This window comes from Bos indicus x Bos taurus, chromosome 26 (genome assembly GCF_003369695.1).
Source record: "Bos indicus x Bos taurus breed Angus x Brahman F1 hybrid chromosome 26, Bos_hybrid_MaternalHap_v2.0, whole genome shotgun sequence".
Taxonomy (NCBI): domain Eukaryota; kingdom Metazoa; phylum Chordata; class Mammalia; order Artiodactyla; family Bovidae; genus Bos; species Bos indicus x Bos taurus.
The window spans coordinates 33,698,073-33,717,440 of record NC_040101.1 but is presented as its reverse complement, the minus strand read 5'-3'; the positions used below and the strand labels follow the sequence as shown (position 1 = coordinate 33,717,440).

The 19,368-nt window shown below is 42.3% G+C and overlaps 1 protein-coding gene across 4 annotated transcripts in view; it reads right to left on the bottom strand.

Moving 5' to 3' along the window:
• Positions 1 to 19,368, bottom strand: part of TLL2 (tolloid like 2) — a 147,089-nt gene that overhangs the window by 60,550 nt on the left and 67,171 nt on the right. For all 4 annotated transcript variants that reach the window (XM_027528575.1, XM_027528572.1, XM_027528574.1 and 1 more), the window contains exons 4-5: positions 3,852 to 4,007; positions 2,087 to 2,204 (exon numbers count right to left, since the gene is read on the bottom strand). In XM_027528575.1, the coding sequence (XP_027384376.1) occupies positions 2,087 to 2,204; positions 3,852 to 4,007 (274 nt within the window). The remainder of the gene's footprint in view (positions 1 to 2,086; positions 2,205 to 3,851; positions 4,008 to 19,368) is intronic.

Sequence of the window (19,368 nt, the reverse complement as noted above, 5' to 3'; positions counted from 1 at the left end):
TCCTTTGAGCTATCAATATGTTGAATCATGCAAATAGATTTCTTAATGTTGAACTACTCCTGTATTCCTTAGATAAACCTTTTTGGCAGGCCACTCTTCTATTCTTTTACTGCTGTGTTCTATGTGCCAATATTTTAGTTAGGGTTTTGCATGGCTATTCATAAGTTAGATGAGTTTATAATTTTCTCTTTTTTAGTGCCATCTTTTTCATTTTGAGGTAGCAACACCGTGATAGTTTGTTAAAAGTAAATTGGAAGAATGTGTTTTTCTATGCTCTAAAAAACTTAAATAGTACCAGAATAATCTGTTTCTTGAAGTTTTGAAAGAATTCATCTGTGAAACTCTGGGTTGGTGGTATGGAGGAGAAAGTTTTTCCATCAATTTTCCAGTTTCTTTCAAAGTTACTGGTCTGTGCCAGTCCTTTATATCTACCTTGAAGTCAATCACATCATCCAGGTTTCAACACTTCTTTCCCGAAGAGTTTATACAGCTCTTTTTTATGATGCTGCTGACTCTGTGGTTACGTCTCCCTTTTGCATGCCTGATTTTGTATGTTTCTGCAGTCACCTTTTTGTCTTAGACTAACAAGTAATTAGTTTATCTATAATTTATTGTTTGTTTATTCAAAGAAGTCACTCTCCAATTTATCAGTTCTATAATGTGTTACCTTGTCCATTTTCTTGCTCTCTTGAAGTTTACTTTGTTGTGGTGGAGGGTTTTATGTATTCATTTGTTTTGCTAACTTCTTCAAATTGAATATTTCACTGTCATTCGTAATTCTCAGATTTGTAGCTCTCTTCAATTTTGAACTGTGGGGCTTTTGCTATCTAGATGTCTTATAATTTTAATCCTGATTTCTTTAAAATCTAAGAGTTGTAAAAAAAAAGGGAGGGGAGAGAGGTCTTAACAGGTAATGCAGGAGTATTTATTCTATTTTTGTTGTTGTTATTATGTCCAGTTTCATTGGTTTACAATCGGAGAATATTTTATTTTGGACTTTTAGAATACAATGAGGTGTTCTTAATACTTAGTAAATGAACCATGTCTATAAATGTTTAAGAGGCATTTTTAAAATGTGTTACAGGTTATAGAATCTGGTGGACCCACGGGTTCAACTCTATTAATTACATTTTTTCCAGTCCTCTACAAATCTCTACTTATTTTTTGGTTAACTTGACATTGATCTACTTGGGTTGACAGCAATGAAATAAAATCTTCTGCCGTTGGTATTTCTGTTGATTTCCCCTTGAAACCCTCGGGGCTTGTTTTATGACTCTTAATGCTATGCTATTTTGTGCATAAAGATTTATGACTGTTATATTCTCACCGTAGCTTGTACTCTTTCTCATTATAAAGTGTCTCACTTTTTTTTTTTTTGGCACTTTCTTACTTTAAAAATTAATTGAAGAAACAACAAAAAAGTGTTGTCTACAACTAGAATTGTGATCTCAGCTTTATTTTTGTTAGTATTTGCCCGTATGCCTTCTTACCTTTTACTTTTAAACATTTCTGGATCATTTTCTTCAGTAGTCCTCTCACATATATAGCATGTCGTTGGGTTTAAGATTTTGAACTAATATGAGAATGTTTTCCTTTCAGGAAAATACACCACAGTTATATTTATTGGCATAACAGATAAGTTTAGTTATAATCCAATCATCTTATTATTTATTATGTTTTCTGGAGGAAGTCTGTAAGCCCATGGAGCTCACAAAATTATATACAGAATTTTGCATAAATGTACATCCATCCAGAGGGAGCACATAGCTCCATCAGATTCTCAGTGGGATCACCGGCCCCAAGTTGGTTCAGAATCACTTCTCTGTATGAAACATTCCCAATTCCTTCAGCTTGCTCCCATGACAGGAAATACAGACACCTTGTCATTCTGGAGTCTTCCTCTTGACCTACCTACTTTGTCCCTGGACTGTGAGTTCGTTGAGGGCAAGAGTTTCTGACAAATTCTGGACTCCTATATATTACAGCGTATTAGAACACATATTGTTTTAGAGAAAAAATTCAAGGCACCTGGGCCATCTGACTTGTCTGCCTCAATCTCCATTGAGGTGAACTCACTTTGACTTACCCACACGTTCTGTAACTGAACACAATGAAGCTTTCTTCATCTGTCCTCTCTATAAAGGTCACGCAGGTGTGCTTCTCCCAGTGTCTCATGGCCTGCTTAAAAATGGCCCTCTGGCTTCCTGAAACGACAGGACAGGTGCTCATCAACTCACTCGTGGGTCCATAGCTTCCTTAGATGTTCTAGAGCATGCTGGTTCATTAACAAAGCTTGTTCCAATGATCAAAAAAAAAAAAAAGCTTGTTTCAGTGACCCAGAATTAAAGTGAACTAGGACTAAGGATTTCCCTGGCTAAGAATACAATATAACTTTCCCAAATAACCAAAACTAGAGAGTAGGAGTTTTTGAATTGGAAGAGAGGGTAAAAATAGATTTTCAAATGTCCCCAGCCTCCCAACTTTTCCTTTGCATTGAAAGTACTTTCCTAAACTTTAAAAAAGTGTTACTTAGGTTATTCAATTTAGAAATTTCTGGCCTTTCAAGTAAATCGCCAGCACTGCATTCCACCCTTTAGTTTTACTTTCTACCTATGGGAGAGTATATTCCCACATGCTCTAAAAATTCTATTTGTAGGTACACTCATGATGTTTTTGCATCAGGATTCAGTGTTTGCTGGGGGATCCTTGAGTCTAATGTTCTACAAGGCCTTTGAGAACAGATGAATTTCATACTTCCTCCGAACTTTTCATATTTCCTTGACTAGACATTGAAAATAAAGCAACAAGTAAATTGGGAGCAAGAATAAAGTAGTTGCAAACTCTAGGCTGATAGTTTCATCCACTCAATAAGTATTCTTCTCAAAATCTATCAGTCTGAAATAAATAAGACAACTGTATTTTGGTTTTGGTAGAAGGAATGAGAAAGATCTAGAAAAAAAGAGTCGTTTGGGAAGTACACAGGAAGGTTGTGGATGGGATCTGAATTCTGGAATGACTTTGTTGCAGAAAACCAACAAACCACTGGAAGGGTCCCATGATGATCTAGAAGATGTGGGTGTAGTGTCATTTCATTGTCCCCCTAAAACATATATACAGAATAAAGAGTAACTTAGCTGTCCATTTTGGGGGAGCCATCTTGACACTTTAAAATTGTTTATAGAACAGTGATTCACCAAAACAGCAATCCTACTAATTATAGAATAAAAAATCTCTTTGTAAAGAAAGTTTTCTCTATAAAATTAGTTAATTTTTGATGAAAGTTATATAAAACTTTGGCAAGATAAGCACACTAGATCTGAAAGAACACGGTTAAGATGCCAAGAAACAGGGACTTCCCTGACAGTCCAATGGTTAAGACTCTGAGCGTTCACGGCACTGGATATGGATTTGATCCCCAGTCAGGGAACTAAGACCCCATGAGCCGCATGGCAAGGTCACAAAAAAGAAAACAAAAACAAAAAAGATACCAAGGAACAAAAGTTAGTAGCTGATGACAATTCCTACATTTTAGTTCTTTAAGAACACACATCTCTTTCTCTCTCTTATTAGAACCGGGGACTCCTTGAGGGGCAGAGTGGCATCTTACTGGAGGCTCTGGGATAATGCCTTAGGGACCAGGTGACCACCTCTGAGGACATAGCCCCAAATGAGACTGCAGTTTCTCCAGGCTGAGTGCATGAGACCCACTGGTCATAAGGAAGCCTGAAGCACGGCGACTGCTATGACCCCAGCATCTGTTCCATCCCACCTGAGTCCTTGCAGGGAGGACTTTTCCCACCAGGGAAGACAAAGCCCCCAGCCCCAAGCAAGCCTCATCTGGAGCTACTGACCAGTGAAGTTCCCGCCAATGACGTACGGGATGACCCCTCCCGGCCATATCCTCTCTGTCCTTGAGGTTGTGGCTCTTCGGACCCGAGGAGAGAAGGTCTCAGCTCCAGCATGCAAGGTCCCAGGGCTCTGTGGAAGCAGGGCGTTCTCCTTTCCATCTGCAAGAGAGTTGGGCTGCCATTTACTTTGCTTTTAATTCCTCCTGGGCATATAGTGAAGATTATATCACCCATGAATCCGCAAAAGGAGAAATTCAGAACACGTATTCTAAAGGGGATATTGGATCTGTTCAGGGTTTTAAACCTGAGTGGAGCAAGAGAAAGTATAGGGCTTCGCTGGGGCTCAGTGGTAAAGAATTCACTTGCCAGTGCAGGAGACACGGACTGGTTCTATCCTTGATCCAGGAAGATGCCACGCGCCTTGGAGCAAGCAAACCCATGTGCCTGTTGAACCTGTGCTCTAGAGCCAGGGAGCTGCAAACTACTGAGCCCACGTGCTGCAACCACTGAAGCCCCCATGCCCTAGAGTGCGTGCTCCACAACAAGAGAGAAGCCATTGCAATAAGAAGACCGTGCACTGCAATGAAGAGTAGACCCCACTTGCCACAACTAGAGAAAAGCTCGAGAAAAGCCCACACAGCAGTGAAGACCTAGCGCAGCCAAAAAAAAAGAAAAAATATTATTATTATTTTTTTTAAGAGTAAGTGTAGTAAGTATCCCAGGCCTAGGATGGAAGTGGGTCTGGCTTGTAGGAGGTCTTGAAAGAAGCCCCATGGGACTCAAGGGCAGACTGTGGGCCACAGAATTAAGCGACTGGGACAACTCACAGCCCTTTAAAGCCAAGTTGGGGATGTACTCTCTTCTCAGAGCCACAGACATTGGGGAGAACAAGCTGCATCGGTCCCCTCTCTTGACCAAATATTGTCAATGCTGCAAATACTGGAAATAATTTGGCCAGTGTGACAAAGTGAACAAGTCTGTGATGCTGGGAAAATAAATTATTTGCAAGATAAACCCCTGTAAAATGCAGAGCCCTGTAGAATCCCCCAGCTCTTCTGGATCTGTCTGTACATCTGGACCTTTGAGGGAAGACTATGGGAAAGAAACGGGGACTCTATTTAAGGCCCTGAATTCAAGTTATGATCCCTAAAAACAGTAGAGATAGATGGGTGGGTAGAATCGCTTAACCTTGAGGCAACTGAATAATTGAATCCACATTTGTTTCATTCATCATTCAGAGTTTAAGGTTTTGTTTTCAATCTACTTGCTTATACTCACTAAGCTCACTTTGGGGCATTTTCTCTTTCGTTTTTATATTTTTTCCCCTAAAAATTAGACTTGGTTTTGTTTATTCTTTTTGTTTTCATTATTTCATTACTTTTATTTACATCCTTCTATTTTCACTTATTTTATTCTGATGTTTCCTTTCTAGCTTCTTTTCTCTCTTTAAAAAAAAAATTGAGATACAGTTCACACATCATAATAGCCACCACTTTAAAGTGTAGAGTTTACTGGTTTTGTATATTCACAAACTTGTACAACCACCACCTCTATAGAATTCCACATTTTCATCACCTCCCAAAGAAACCCTGTATCCATTATCAGTCAATCCCTCCAGCCCTTGGTAATCAGTAATCTTCTTTCTGTTTCTATGGATTTGCCTACTCTAGACATTTCATATAAATGGAATCATGCAATATGTGGCTTTTTGTGTCTAGCCTTTTTCACTTAGCATGTTTTCAAGGCTCATTTGTGTTGTAGCATGTGTTAGCACTTCACTACATTTTATGGCTAAATAATAATCCGCTGTGTAGGTACACCACATTTTGTTTACCTGTCCTTTAGTTGGTGGATATCTGGGTTGTTTCCACTTTTTTGGCTATTATGAATAATGCTGGTCTGAACATTAATGTACACATTTTGGTGTGGACATATATTTTTCAGTTCTTTTGGGTATTTGCCAAAGAGTGGAAGCATCCCAATGCACATAATAACTCTATGTTTAACCTTTTAGAGAACCACCAGACTATTTTCCAAAGGAGCTGCACTATGTTGCCACCAGCAAAGTATCAGGGTCCCAGTATCTCCATATCCTTGTCAACATCAATCTTTTTTATTATAGCTATCCTAAGGCTGTGCAGTGGCATCTCACTGTGGTTCTGATTTACATTTCCCTAATGACTAGATAGCATATTGAAAAGCAGAGACATTACTTTGCCAACAAAGGTTCGTCTAGTCAAGGCTATGGTTTTTCCAGTGGTCGTGTATGGATGTGAGAGTTGGACTGTGAAGAAAGCTGAGCGCCGAAGAATTGATGCTTTTGAACTGTGGTGTTGGAGAAGACTCTTGAGAGTCCCTTGGACTGCAAGGAGATCCAACCAGTCCATTCTGAAGGAGAGCAGCCCTGGGATTTCTTCGGAGGAATGATGCTAAAGCTGAAATTCCAGTACTTTGGCCACCTCATGCGAAGAGTTGACTCATTGGAAAAGACTCTGATGCTGGGAGGGATTGGGGGCAGGAGGAGAAGGGGACGACAGAGGACGAGATGGCTGGATGGCATCACAGACTCGATGGACGTGAGTCTGGGTGAACTCCAGGAGTTGGTGATGGACAGGGAGGCCTGGCGTGCTGCAATTCATGAGGTCACAAAGAGTCGGACAGGACTGAGCGACTGAACTGAATGACTAATGATGTTGAATATATCTTTGTGTGCTTGTTAGTTATTTGTATATCCTCTCTGGGGTCTTCCCTGGTGGCTCAGTGGTAAAGAATCCACTTTCTAATGCAGGAGACTTGTGTTCGATCCCTAGGTTGGGAAGATCCCCTGGAAAAGGAAACGGTAACCCACTTTAGTATTCTTGCCTGGGAAATCCCATGGACAGAGGAGCCTGGCAGGCTACAGTCCATGGGGTCAAAAAAGTCAGACATGACTTACCAACTAACAACAACAACATATCTTCTTTGGAGAAATGTCTATTCAAATCCTTTGTCCATTTCTCAACTGGGTTTTCTTTTTATTGTTGCATTATAGTTACTCTTTGTATATTCTGGAGACCATATCCTTATCAGATAAATTCGAATATTTTCCTATTTTGTAGGTTGTCTTCTCATTTTTATGATAGTATCCTTTGAAGCACAGAAGTTTTTAACTTTTATGCAGTCCAATTTATTCATTTTTTTCTTTTGTTGCTTTTTGTGTCATACATAATAAATTACAAACATACCTTGTTTAATTGTACTTCACTTTATTGAGTGTTTTTTACAAATGGAAGGTTTGTGGTAACCCTGAGTTGTCAGACAATGGTTAGCATTTTTTAGCAGTATTTTAAAATTATGTAAAATTTTTTTCAAATGTAATGCTTCTGCAAACTTAATGGACTACAGTAGGGTATAGACATAACTTTCATACACAGAAGGAAACCAAAAAATGTGTGCAACTCACTTTATTGCAGTAGTCTGGGGCCACGAGACATCAAGGTCATGATATTCCAAGGTGCAGCATAATCCAACCTCATAACAATTCACATCCATATTTTCTTTTAGAGTTCTATAGTTTAATCTCTTGTATTTAGATCTCCAAACATTTTAAATTAATTTTTGTATATAGTGTGAGGTAGGGGTCTAATTTCATTCTTTTGTGTGCAATATCTTGTTATACTAGCACCATTTGGTGAAAAGACTAGTTTTCCCTCCATGGGATTGTCTTGGCAACATATAAAAAAATCAATTGGCCTTGCCTTTCCAGCTTCTTAAGTTAAATGTTTGGCACGTTAATTTCCAATTGTTCTTATATTCTAATATTACCATTTTAACACTGAAATTTCGCTGAGTTCCTTTTTATCTACATCCCATCTTTTGACATGTACATTTCTTAAAAAAATTTTTTTTTCATTAAATTTGTTACACTATTGCTTCTGTTTTATGTTTTGGTTTTTTTGGCCAAGATGTATGTGGTATCTTAACCCCCTGACCAGGGATCAAACCCGCACCCCCTGCATTGGAGGGTGAAGTCTCAACCCCCGGACCCCCAGGGAAGTCTGACATGTACATTTCAATGTTAGACCTTGATACATTCTGTAAGTTCCATCTGGACTTTCTTCTTTGGTTCTTGAATTATTTAGAGGTGTGATTTTTAATATCTAAAATACTTGTCTCTGTGTGTGTGTGTTATTGATCTCCAGCATCGCTTTGCGTTCCAAGGACTTATTCTCCAAGGCAGGGGACAGTAAACTTTTTCTGTAAAAAGCCATATAGTAAATATTTTTACATTTTGAGGTTAATACCTTCTCTGTTGCAACTACCTAACTCTGCTACTGTAGTGTGAAATCAGCCATAGACACTATGTAAATGAGTGGGTGTGTTCCCATAACGCTGCATTTCCAAAAACAGATGGCAGGCTAGATTTGGCCTTCTGGCCATGGATGCTGGCCTGTGCTTCAAGGTATCAATTCTTTGGTGTCTTGAGCCTTGCTTTATGGAAACAGTGACAGACTTTATTTTCTTGGGCTCCAAAATCACTGCAGACAGTGACTGTAGCCATGAAATTAAAAGATGCTTGCTTGTTGGAAGAAAAGCTATGATAAACCTAGACAGCATATTAAAAAGCAGAGACATTACTTTACCAATAAAGGTCCATATAGTCATAGCTATGGTTTTTCCAGTAGTCATGTATGAATGTGAGAGTTGAACCATAAAGAAGGCTGAATGCCAAATGCTTCTGAACTGTGGTGTTGCAGAAAACTCTTGAGGGTCCCTTGGACTGCGAGGAGATCAAAGCAATCAATCCTAAAGGAAATCAATCCTAAATATCCACTTGAAGGACAGATGCTAAAGCTGCAGATCCAATACTTTGGCCACCTGGTGCAAAGAACTGACTCATTGGAAAAGACTGATGCTGGGAAAGATTGAGGGCAGAAGGAGAAGGGGAAGGGATGACAGAGGATGAGATAGTTGGATGGCATCACTGACTCAATGGACAAGAGTTTGAGCAAGCTCCGAGAGTTGGTGATGGACAGGGAAGCCTGGAGTGCTGCAGTCCATGGAGTTGCAAAGCGTTGGACACAACTGAATGACTGAACAACAACATGATCGCTTTTTATAAATGTTTCATATATCCTCGAAATAAAGTGCATCAGTTTCTAAAACTGATGGTTGAAGGGTTCTACATATGTTGTTTAAATATTTTCCTTACAAATATTTTTGACCTCTTGGTATATCTGCTATCAAGAAAAGTGCTTTAAACAACCTTGAGAACTAAGATTGTGAATGTCATCTTTATTTTTAATTTTTGCTTTATATTTTTCAAGGCTATGTTGGTTAAGTAATACAAGGTAAGGATTGTTAAATGTTCCAGCTAAACTGTATCTTTTATCAATAAATACCCTCTTTATCTGTAATAATGTTCATCCATAATAAAGATTATTTTGACTGATATTAATATTGCTGTTAATTTTATTTTGATTAGTGTTTGCCTCGTATAGTTTTCCTTCATCACTTACTTTCAATCTTTTTGTGTAATTATGTTTTTTGCTTTAAATGAGTCATTCAACAGGTGTTTTCTGTGAGCAATACATTTCCCACCACAAACAATAATACAAGCTTTGCAATAGTCATACTACTGAGGTTCAATATTCTTTTTGTTGTATATGAAATGTGTGCTAAGTCACTCCAGTCATGTCCGATTCTTTGTTACCCTATGGACTGTAGCCTACCAGGCTCCTCTGTCCATGGGATTCTCCAGGCAAGAATACTGGAATGGGTTGCCATGCCCTCCTCCAGGGAATCTTCCTGACCCAGGGATCGAACCCACATCTCTTACGTCTCCTGCATTGCCAGGAGCTTCTTTACCAGGAAGTATATGAAATAGTTTTTGTAAATTGAAAGTTTTTTGGAATAATGATAGATCCATATGCAGTTTCAAGAAATAATACAGACAGATTTTGTGTATCCTTGATGGTTTCTCCCAACATTTTATAAAACTATAGTACAACATCACTACTGGGATATGGACATCTACTCAGGGGATCTCGTTCAGATTTACCCAGCATTATATATACTCGTGTGTGTGTGTACAGTTCTACACAATTTATTATGTGTACAGGTTTGTGTACCCACCATCACATTCATGATACTAAACAGTGCCATCACCATAAGGATCCCTCATGTTGCCATTTTACAATCACATCCAACTTCCTTCCCCCTCCCTCCCAACCCACTCCTAAACTCTCAACCACTAATCTGTTCTCTACTTCTAAAATGTTTTCATTTGAAGAATATTATTTAAATGGAATCCTACAGTGTATAACCTTTGGGAATTGGCTTTTCTCACTCAGCGCCATTCCCTGGAGATTCGTTCAAGCTGTTGCATGTATCAGTAGTTCCTTTTTATTGCTGAGTATGGCACCCCACTCCAGTACTCTTGCCTGGAAAACCCCATGGATGGAGGAGCCTGGTAGGCTGCAGTCCATGGGGTCGCTCAGACTCGGACACGACTGAGTGACTTCACGTTCACTTTTCACTTTCATGCATTGGAGAAGGAAATGGCAACCCACTCCAGTGTTCTTGCCTGGAGAATCCCAGGGACAGGGGAGCCTGGTGGGCTGCCGTCTGTGGGGTCGCACAGAGTCGGACACGACTGAAGAGACTTAGCAGCAGCAGCAGTAGTACTTCATGGTATGTATGCACCACGGTTTGTTTAATCATTCACTGATTGAAGGACACATGAGTTGTTTCCAGCTCTTACAAAGAAAGCTGTTATGAACATTAATGTGCAGGTATTTGCATGAAGATTTTTATTTCTCTGTAATAAATACTGAAGAGTGGAACTTCTGGGTCATACAGCAGTTGGGTTTATTGCTGCATTCTCTATCCTGTTCCATTGCTTATCCCTCTGCTAATATAACACTGTCTTAGTACTGTAATTATATACCATCAGCCCTCCGTATCTAAGTGTAGTTAGCTTTAGGCATCCATCATTAAAAGCAAATAGCTATTCCTTCCTGATCATGACAATTTCCCCTTCTTTTCTCTGAGTGTAACTCTGTATTTTTAATTTGGGGTAAGGGGAAGATTTTATTTTTTTTCCTAGTAGTTCTCCGTTTGTAAAAGAGATCCATGCCAGTTCAGTCACTAGAATCAGAAAGTTGGCGTGTAACACATTTTTCAGCCTGAACATAATTGTTTTACTGCTAGAATTTCTAGATCGGGAGTCACACACTTGCAGCTCTTGGGATAAACCCAACCCACAGATGTGTTTTGTTTGGCCTGGATGCTTTTGGATCACACTTTGTTTTGTTTTTTCTTAAATCTCACTTGAGAAGCCAACTTTTAAAAATCAAGGACTTTCACATAGAAATCCCAATTTTCTAGTTTTTCTTCAAAAATGGAAAGATGTGGCAACAGTGGCCCATCTTCAAGCCACAGCAGTTAAGTAGCATCTGCTCCTCACAGTCAAGGCACACGCTTTCCTGGTTGCTAGAATCTATCTCCCACCTTCACACGCACGGTTCCCTCCAGCCACTTCAGCCATTGACATTACCTGCTGGGCCTCTACAGATATTTTAACTTGCTATCCCAGCCCAGGACTACAGATTGCATCCAGATTCCAAATGCATATGTGTTCAGTAGTGTCGGACTCTTTGCAACCCTGTGGACTATAGTCCACCAGGCTCCTCTGTCAATGGGATTTTCCCAGCAAGAATACTGGAGTGATGGCTCTTTCCTCCTCCAGGAGATCTTCCAGACCCAGGGATCAGACCCACGTCTCCTGCATTTCAGGCTGATTCTTTCCCGCTGAGCCATTGGGAAAGCTTCAAATGTGAGTTGCCCCAGTAGACTGGAAGCTCCATGGGGGCAGGGACTGTGGCTGGCTCATTTACCACTCTATTCACACCCAGCACAGTGTCTGGCTGGTGGTAAGCATGGGGGTGCTTTTAGGTTTTCAATTAATTAATTAAAGAATGGATGAGTTATTCTAAAAATAAACAACCAACAGTCCAAACAATTCTGCGGTGGAAACCTCTCCAAAATGTTGGCAGCCCTGAAGTCCTTAATGTTTAAATCCTGAGAATCATCCTGTCTTAAGTAATCACAGGCAGTGATGTAGCAAGTGGAAGTTTGTTATTCATTCCCCATATGGTTTTCAACAAGTCTCTTAATTTTCCTCTGCCACCAACTCCCGCTTGGAGAATGGGCAAAAATACTTCTGTGTTTGAGGGACTAACTCTAAGGAATCTGATGTTTCTCAGAGAAGCTGCGCTTATCCATACTTGTGACCTGGTGTTATAAGGGCCTATGTGCAGCCGAGTCAGCATGGGAAAATCTTAAGTGCACCTGGAAAGAGGCTGGAGTGTAATTTCCAGAGATGGGTTATTGAATGACAGCTTCCCTCTTGGTCCAGTGAGAAATTTAATTTGCTGAGGACTCAACACAGGAAGCATTTGCCGATTAAAAATATGTCTAAACAGATGTTCTGCTTAGCCTGGAAGAAGGATCTTAATGCAACTGTCATTATTGGATTTTCTTGGATTACTACTATCTGGAATCGGAGTCCAAATAGAAGGATGTAATTATGTATTATGGTCCAAGAGTCTTGCATTTGAAGAGGAGCACAGGGGTGTCTGAAAGGATTTAACACGCTGGGGGTGGGGTGGGCTGGGGGATAAAGTCCATTTAAATTCCCTGGCTCTGGGAGTGTACCCTCTCCTCTCTGAAAAAGCAGAGCGGCTCCAGCTATTCAATGTTCCGTTTCCAGCTGAAGGCACAGCCACGTCATAAACAGAACCAGGCCTGACCCAGACTTCTCACCCGAGGAACTGCAGATTTTCGATTAGTCAACCGGTCCCTCCCACACTGGAAGTAAACACGCCGACGGTCCAGCCATCTGTATAACCCTCATCTCGCAGGTGATGGGCAAACTCACACCTTGCCTGCGGTGATTCCGAAAGGCTGGGTGAGAGCAGAGACTGTGGCTTCTGCACAATGGTTTGATCAAGGAGCTTTTTAAAAATTCTGGTATCCGCACCCCTGCCTTGAGATTGGGAGACTGGGACTCAATTAACCTAGAGGACTGTCAAGATGTCTGTGCTTTTTCAAGCTCCCCAGGTGATTTGGACACAAAAGGAAGCTTGAGAATCAATGAGGTAGCCCAGAGATTAGGAGCAAGAGGCCTGGGGTCTGGGGCACTCAGGCTGAAGATAAATGCTGCCATTCACTACCTGTGTTGCTTTAGACAAGCCACTGTCCCCTGAGCCCTCCTGCCTGCTGTGTGGTGGTGTCATGGGTGTGGAGCCAGGCGGTGAACAAAAAAACGCCTGCTACAGTAAGAGCTCAGCATGAGCTGCAAGCATCACCATCATGTCTGCATTCGGGGATAGGCTAAAAAGAACGTCCAAAGTCAGGTTCAGTTTACACCCAGATACGCTGACCTGAGAGACATTTAAGGGTCTGGATGCTCTGTGCCCAAGTTTGAGGGATCCCTATTCTCTGGGACAACCGAATCAGGTTGTTCAGACCAAAGCCCTTAAGGGACTGCTACAGAAAGGGAAAAGTCCCTTCTGTTTTATGAATATGGTTCTGGAAATCAGCCTCTATCAAAACAGTCACAGCTTCATTTGAGGAACAGTTACACACTTCATTTCATTAATCCCATTATCAGCCCCCAAATGCATGCTGAGCTCTCATCTCCAGAGAAGGAAGGCTCTCAGACCAAAGGGTCTGCCGGGGGGTGCCAAGTGAGTAGTTCCCCAAGCCCCCCAGCACTCCCCAAGGCTGGAAGCACAAATCCCCGCCGTCAAGGCTGAGGGGAGCCACATAATGCCAGGAAATAAACCTGCTGCTGCAGCCGGCCAACCAGAGGCTCCCTTCAGATCCTTTATCCTGCTTGGGCGGTCTCTTTTTCTGGGGGGTGGCAGAAGGGGGCACCGGTTGTGATTAAAGGGGAATCTGAGATTGACACAACTTGTCTTATCTTTAATTCAAACAAAACAAGAGGTACCCAGTTTGGTGCCTGACAGCGTACTGGAGGGACAGATGGGAGGGCTGGAGGAGCAAGCTAGAAGGGACCATCCTCAACTCACCCTGGGGGTCTCCTTCCTCCTCCAGCTCGCCCTGGATGCTTAAAGATTTACTCATCTGCTGTGGTAATACTGGAGGGATTCAGACTGGAAGGATTGGCCTAACCTTGACGTTACCCTCTTCAAACACACCAGGGTCATCTAAGGGGCTGCAGACTGTGGATGTAGCCAGCGGCAGGGGCGTGGGGCAGGGGTGGGGCAGTGCTGTCATCCTCCCTAAAACACCCAAGAAGATCTCTCATCACAATGTGAATACCGTGTACAACCCAGCCAGAGGCAGAATTTTAATGGGTTGCGGCAGCTTTATTCCTTCCTGTCCTCCTTAATTGTGTTTCTGTACAGCTGCTGAACAGCTGTGAAATCCCAGTCCAGAGGTGGACAACGCACTTCCAGTGTTGGATCATATAATTCTTGGAAGTGAAGGTGGAGAGAAAGAAGTGGAAGGGCTACGCTCATTGAATCCCTCTTATGTTCCAGACACATGGCTATGTGCTTTGTGTAAATATTGTTTCTAATCCTTGCCAAACCTTAGATGAGGTTAACTGGATAACTTATCCAAGGTCATAGCTACAAAGTGGCTGAGCTGTGATGCAAACCCAAGTGTGCCTGACTGTTCAAGTTTATTTGGTTGGGTCATTTTATACGTAACAAACTAGCAAATATTAAAAATCCTGACAATAACTATTGCTGGTGAGCAGACAAGATACAGTGAGGGAAGAACAGTAGATGGTCTCTAAATATGGCCATAGCTCTCATTTCTGTAAGCTCACACCACTTCTCACACTAAGGAGGAATCTATTTTCTTCTTGAGGCTAAGCTGGCCCTTTGGCTTTTTTTGACCAATATGATGTGGCAGAAGTAGCTTTCTGAAAGTTCTGAGTCCCAGCCTCAAGTGGACTGGTGGCTTCTGCTTCCTTTCTCTGGGAAGCCAGCTGCCACCTGTAAAAAATCTTAGTTAGACAACTAGTTAACAACTTAGTTAGACCACCTAAGTTAGGGCTTCTCTGGTAGCTCAGCTGGTAAAGAATCTGCCTACAAGGCAGAAGATCCCAGTTCGGTTCCTGGGTTGGGAAGTTCCCCTGGAGAAGGGATAGACTACCCACTCCAGTATTCTTGGGCTTCCCTGGTGGCTCAGACGGTAAAGAAACTGCCTGCAATGCAGCAGGCCTGGGTTTGATCCCAGGGTGAGAAGATCCTCTGGAGGAGGGCATGGCAACCATTCCAGTATTCTTGCCTGGAGAAGCTCATGGACAGAGGAGCCTGGCGGGCTACAGTCCATGGGGTCCCAAAGAGTTGGACATGACTGAGAGACTAAGCACAGCACATACAACTCCTTGGCAAAGGTCCACTCAGAGAGAGGAGCCATGTTGGGGCAAGCTGGGGTGCTAAATATGTGACTAAAGCTTTTTCTAGACCTCTCAACCCAACTCAGCTACTGGATGAATGTAGTCAAGTGAACGACTTTGGCTGAATGATGTCAGCCAAAGACCCACCCCATGAAGCCTAGTCAACACACAGAATCATGCAAGATAATGAATCACAGTTTGAAGTCACTACGTTTGGGGGTAGTTTTTAATGCAAAAATAAATCACTTAAATTAGGTATGGTGTCTACATCACTGAAAGTGACAAGTGAAAGTGTTAGTTGCTCAGTCGTGTCCAACTCTTTGTGACCACAGGATTATAGCCCGCCAGGCTCCTCGTTCCACAGAATTCTCCAGGCAAGGATACTGGAGTGGGTAAGCCGTTCCCTTCTCCAGGGGATCTTCCCAAACCAGGGATCAAACCTAGGTCTCCTACATTACAGGCAGATTCTTAACCATCTGCGCTATCAGCAAAGAGTAATGGCAAGTCCCTCTGATTTCACCCTCATACCCTGTGCACCATTTTTACCATTAAGGGCTGGTCGTCTGTGGCCAAAATGAAGTGACACTGAGTTTATCAGGTGTCTAGGAGCCTGAAAATGCCTAAGTCAAAATACCTTCAAGAAAGCAAAGCAGAAAAATGCAGATTTTTCACGTGACTAAGATAAGATGTACGTTTGTCAGATGGTGGTGGGTGGGGGGGTGAGAGAAGACTCTGCCTCTCTCTGAATGAGGTCAGATGGATAAGAGGGGTCAGCAAGCCAAGAGAAAAATGACCCAAGGACAGCAAGAGATGATTCACAGAAGCGCACGCCCAAGTCACCGGTGAAGATAAAAGACGCTGAAAGTCACCAGGAATAAGAGAAATACAAATTAAATAATAATAACTACTATGCTTTTGAACTGTGGTGTTGGAGAAGACTCTTGAGAGTCCCTTGGACTGCAGGGAGATCCAACCAGTCCATCCTAAAGGAAACCAGTCCTGGGTGTTCATTGGAAGGACTGATGTTGAAGCTGAAACTCCAATATTTTGGCCACCTGATGCGAAGAGCTGACTCATTTGAAAAGACCCTGATGTTGGGAAAGATTGAAGGCAGGAGGAGAAGGGGACGATAGAGGATGAGATGGTTGGATGGCATCACCGATTCAATGGACATGAGTTTGGGTAAACTCTGGGAGTTGGTGATGGACAGGGAGGCCTGGCGTGCTGTGGTTCACGGGGTCGCAAAGAGTCGGACACAACTGAGCGACTGAACTGAACTGAATAATAACTACTGTTTGTATTATTGAAAACATCAATAATCCTAGTGCCAGGGAGGATATGATGAAAGGAACACACTTATGAACTGCTATGGAAATGTGAACGATTATACCTTTTGAAACGCATTCTAGCAACATCTATTAAAGACGTACTCTGTAAGGATCTGTATTCAGGAACTGTACTGCAGCACTGTTTATGACGGCAAAAACATAAAGTGAGTATTAACTGATAAAGGAAAGATTGAACAAATCATGGTCCATACATACCAGGAATATTTTGCAACTATTTAAAGAATAAAGAGTCCCTTGGACTGCAAGGAATCAAACCAGTCAACCCTAAAGGAAATCAGTCCTGAATATTCATTAGAAGGAATGCTGTTGAAGCTGAAGCTTTAATACTTTGGCCACTTGATGCAAAGAGTCGACTCATTAGAAAAGACCCTGATGCTGGGGAAAGATTTGAAGACAGGAGGAGAAGGGGACGACAGAGGATGAGATGGTTGGATGGCATCACCGACTCAATGGACATGAGTCTGAGCAAGCTCTGGAGACGGTAAAGGACAGGGAAGCCTGGAGTGCTGCAAACCATGAGGTCGTAAAGAGTCAGACACAACTGAGTGACTGAACAACAACAACAACAAAAATAAATTGAGGACTTGCTTGGTGGTCCAGGAGTTGGGAATCCACCTCTTGGTGCAAGGGACATGGGTTTGATCCCTGCTCCCAGAAAATTTCACTTGTGGCAGGGCCACTAAGCCCGTGGGCCACAGCAGTTGAAGCCCACTTGCTCTAGAGCCTGCGCTCTGCAACAAGAAAAGCCATCACAATGAGAAGCCCACGCAGCACGACTGGAGAGTAGCCTCCGCTTGACGCAACCAGAGAAAACCTGAGCGCAGCAATGAAGATCCAGCAGTGGCAAAAGTAAGTGAATAAATAACATTTAAAAAACGAATAAATTGAAAGTGTCATAAGGGTCTTAGGTTTGCCATGAAGGATTGATGAGTGAGAAAAACATAATGCATAAAAAGATGTATCAAATATGATCCCATTTTTAAGTGATAAAATATATCTGTATATATGTTTATGGGTTTATATGTATGTTTATATATGTGTGTATCTCTGTATCAATGTATATGTGAATATATGTGCATTGAGAAACACATGGAAGGGTGCATACAAAGTTATTAGCATGCATTACCTGGGGAAGAGAGAGTGGTAATATGTGAAAAAAGAAGTGAAGAAGGTAGTCAAATTGAAGGGAAAAGAAAAAATCCACAACTAATGGAAGTATATGATGCTATCATATACTTATATACATTAGCGTGAAATTATACATATATATATGTGTATGTGTAAACTATAAAATAACATTAAAGAAAAAACATAAAATAAAGCAAATAATGATTTGTATTTCATCTCTACAGTTCAGTTCAGTTAAGTCGCTCAGTCGTGTCCGACTCTTTGCGACTCCATGAATCGCAGCACGCCAGGCCTCCCTGTCCATCACCAACTCCCGGAGTTCACCCAGATTCACGTCCATCGAGTCAGTGATGCCATCCAGCCATCTCATCCTCTGTCGTCCCCTTCTCCTCCTGCCCCCAATCCCTCCCAGCATCAGAGTCTTTTCCAATGAGTCAACTCTTCACATGAGGTGGCCAAAGTACTGGAGTTTCAGCTTTAGCATCATTCCTTCCAAAGAAATCCCAGGGCTGATCTCCTTCAGAATGGACTGGTTGGATCTCCTTGCAGTCCAAGGGACTCTCAAGACTCTTCTCCAACACCACAGTTCAAAAGCATCAATTCTTCGGCGCTCAGCCTTCTTCACAGTCCAACTCTCACATCCATACATGACCACTGGAAAAACCATAGCCTTGACTAGACAGACCTTTGTTGGCAAAGTAATGTCTCTGCTTTTGAATATGCTATCTAGACTGGTCATAACTTTCCTTCCAAGGAGTAAGCGTCTTTTAATCTCATGGCTGCAGTCATCTCTACAGAGGCATCCCTAAAACATAGGATTCTAGCATTTTAAATGATTCCCTTTGCTCTGTGTTGATTTTATGTAGAAGACATGCTACTCTCGACAACAGCCCTGATTCCTGCAGGATGCAGGCCAGAAACAAGCCCAGCAGACTTTCTCCTCCAGCACACTTTCTGAACAGGAAAAACTTCATCCAAAGTGAGATGCTTGCAGTGAGGCGCCTCCTGTAATCTCCAGGCTAGAATCTCTTAGAGCACATGCACATCTGGGCGCTGGTGTGCAGACAGGTGGAGGTGGTACCTCCAGGCAGACCCCTGCTGACAGTGGCCCTGCCCACAGCCAGCCACTCCCACAGCACCCCCGCCCCCAGAGAAGCCCACAGGGGTCTCTACACCTGCCTCCCCAGCCCCAACTCCAGCTTTATTTTCCTTCCTTGCCTCTCCGGCCCATTCATCCTGTAAGACCTCCAGTGCCCATAGCCTCATCATGCCACCTCTTGATTCTTGGGGCCCTCAGCCCACCAGCCAAGCACCAAAGAGAAAAATCAAGTCCAGACTGTAGGGTTTAACTGGAGGTCATCCAGTCCCCGAGCAACCAAACCATCCTTATACCTTTCTCTGGCAACTGGCCCACCTCACTCAACCAGAGGACTTGCTCTCTCACCCACAGCCTTTGCTGCTTCTAGTCCACTAAGGTTGAAAGTAAAAGGTACAAGACAAGGTTCCCAAAGGGCTTCCCTGGTGGCTCAGATGGTAAAGAATCCACTTGCAAGGCAGGAGACCCGGGTTCGATCCCTGGGTTAGGAAGATCCCCTGGAGAAGGGAATGGCTACCCACTCCAGTA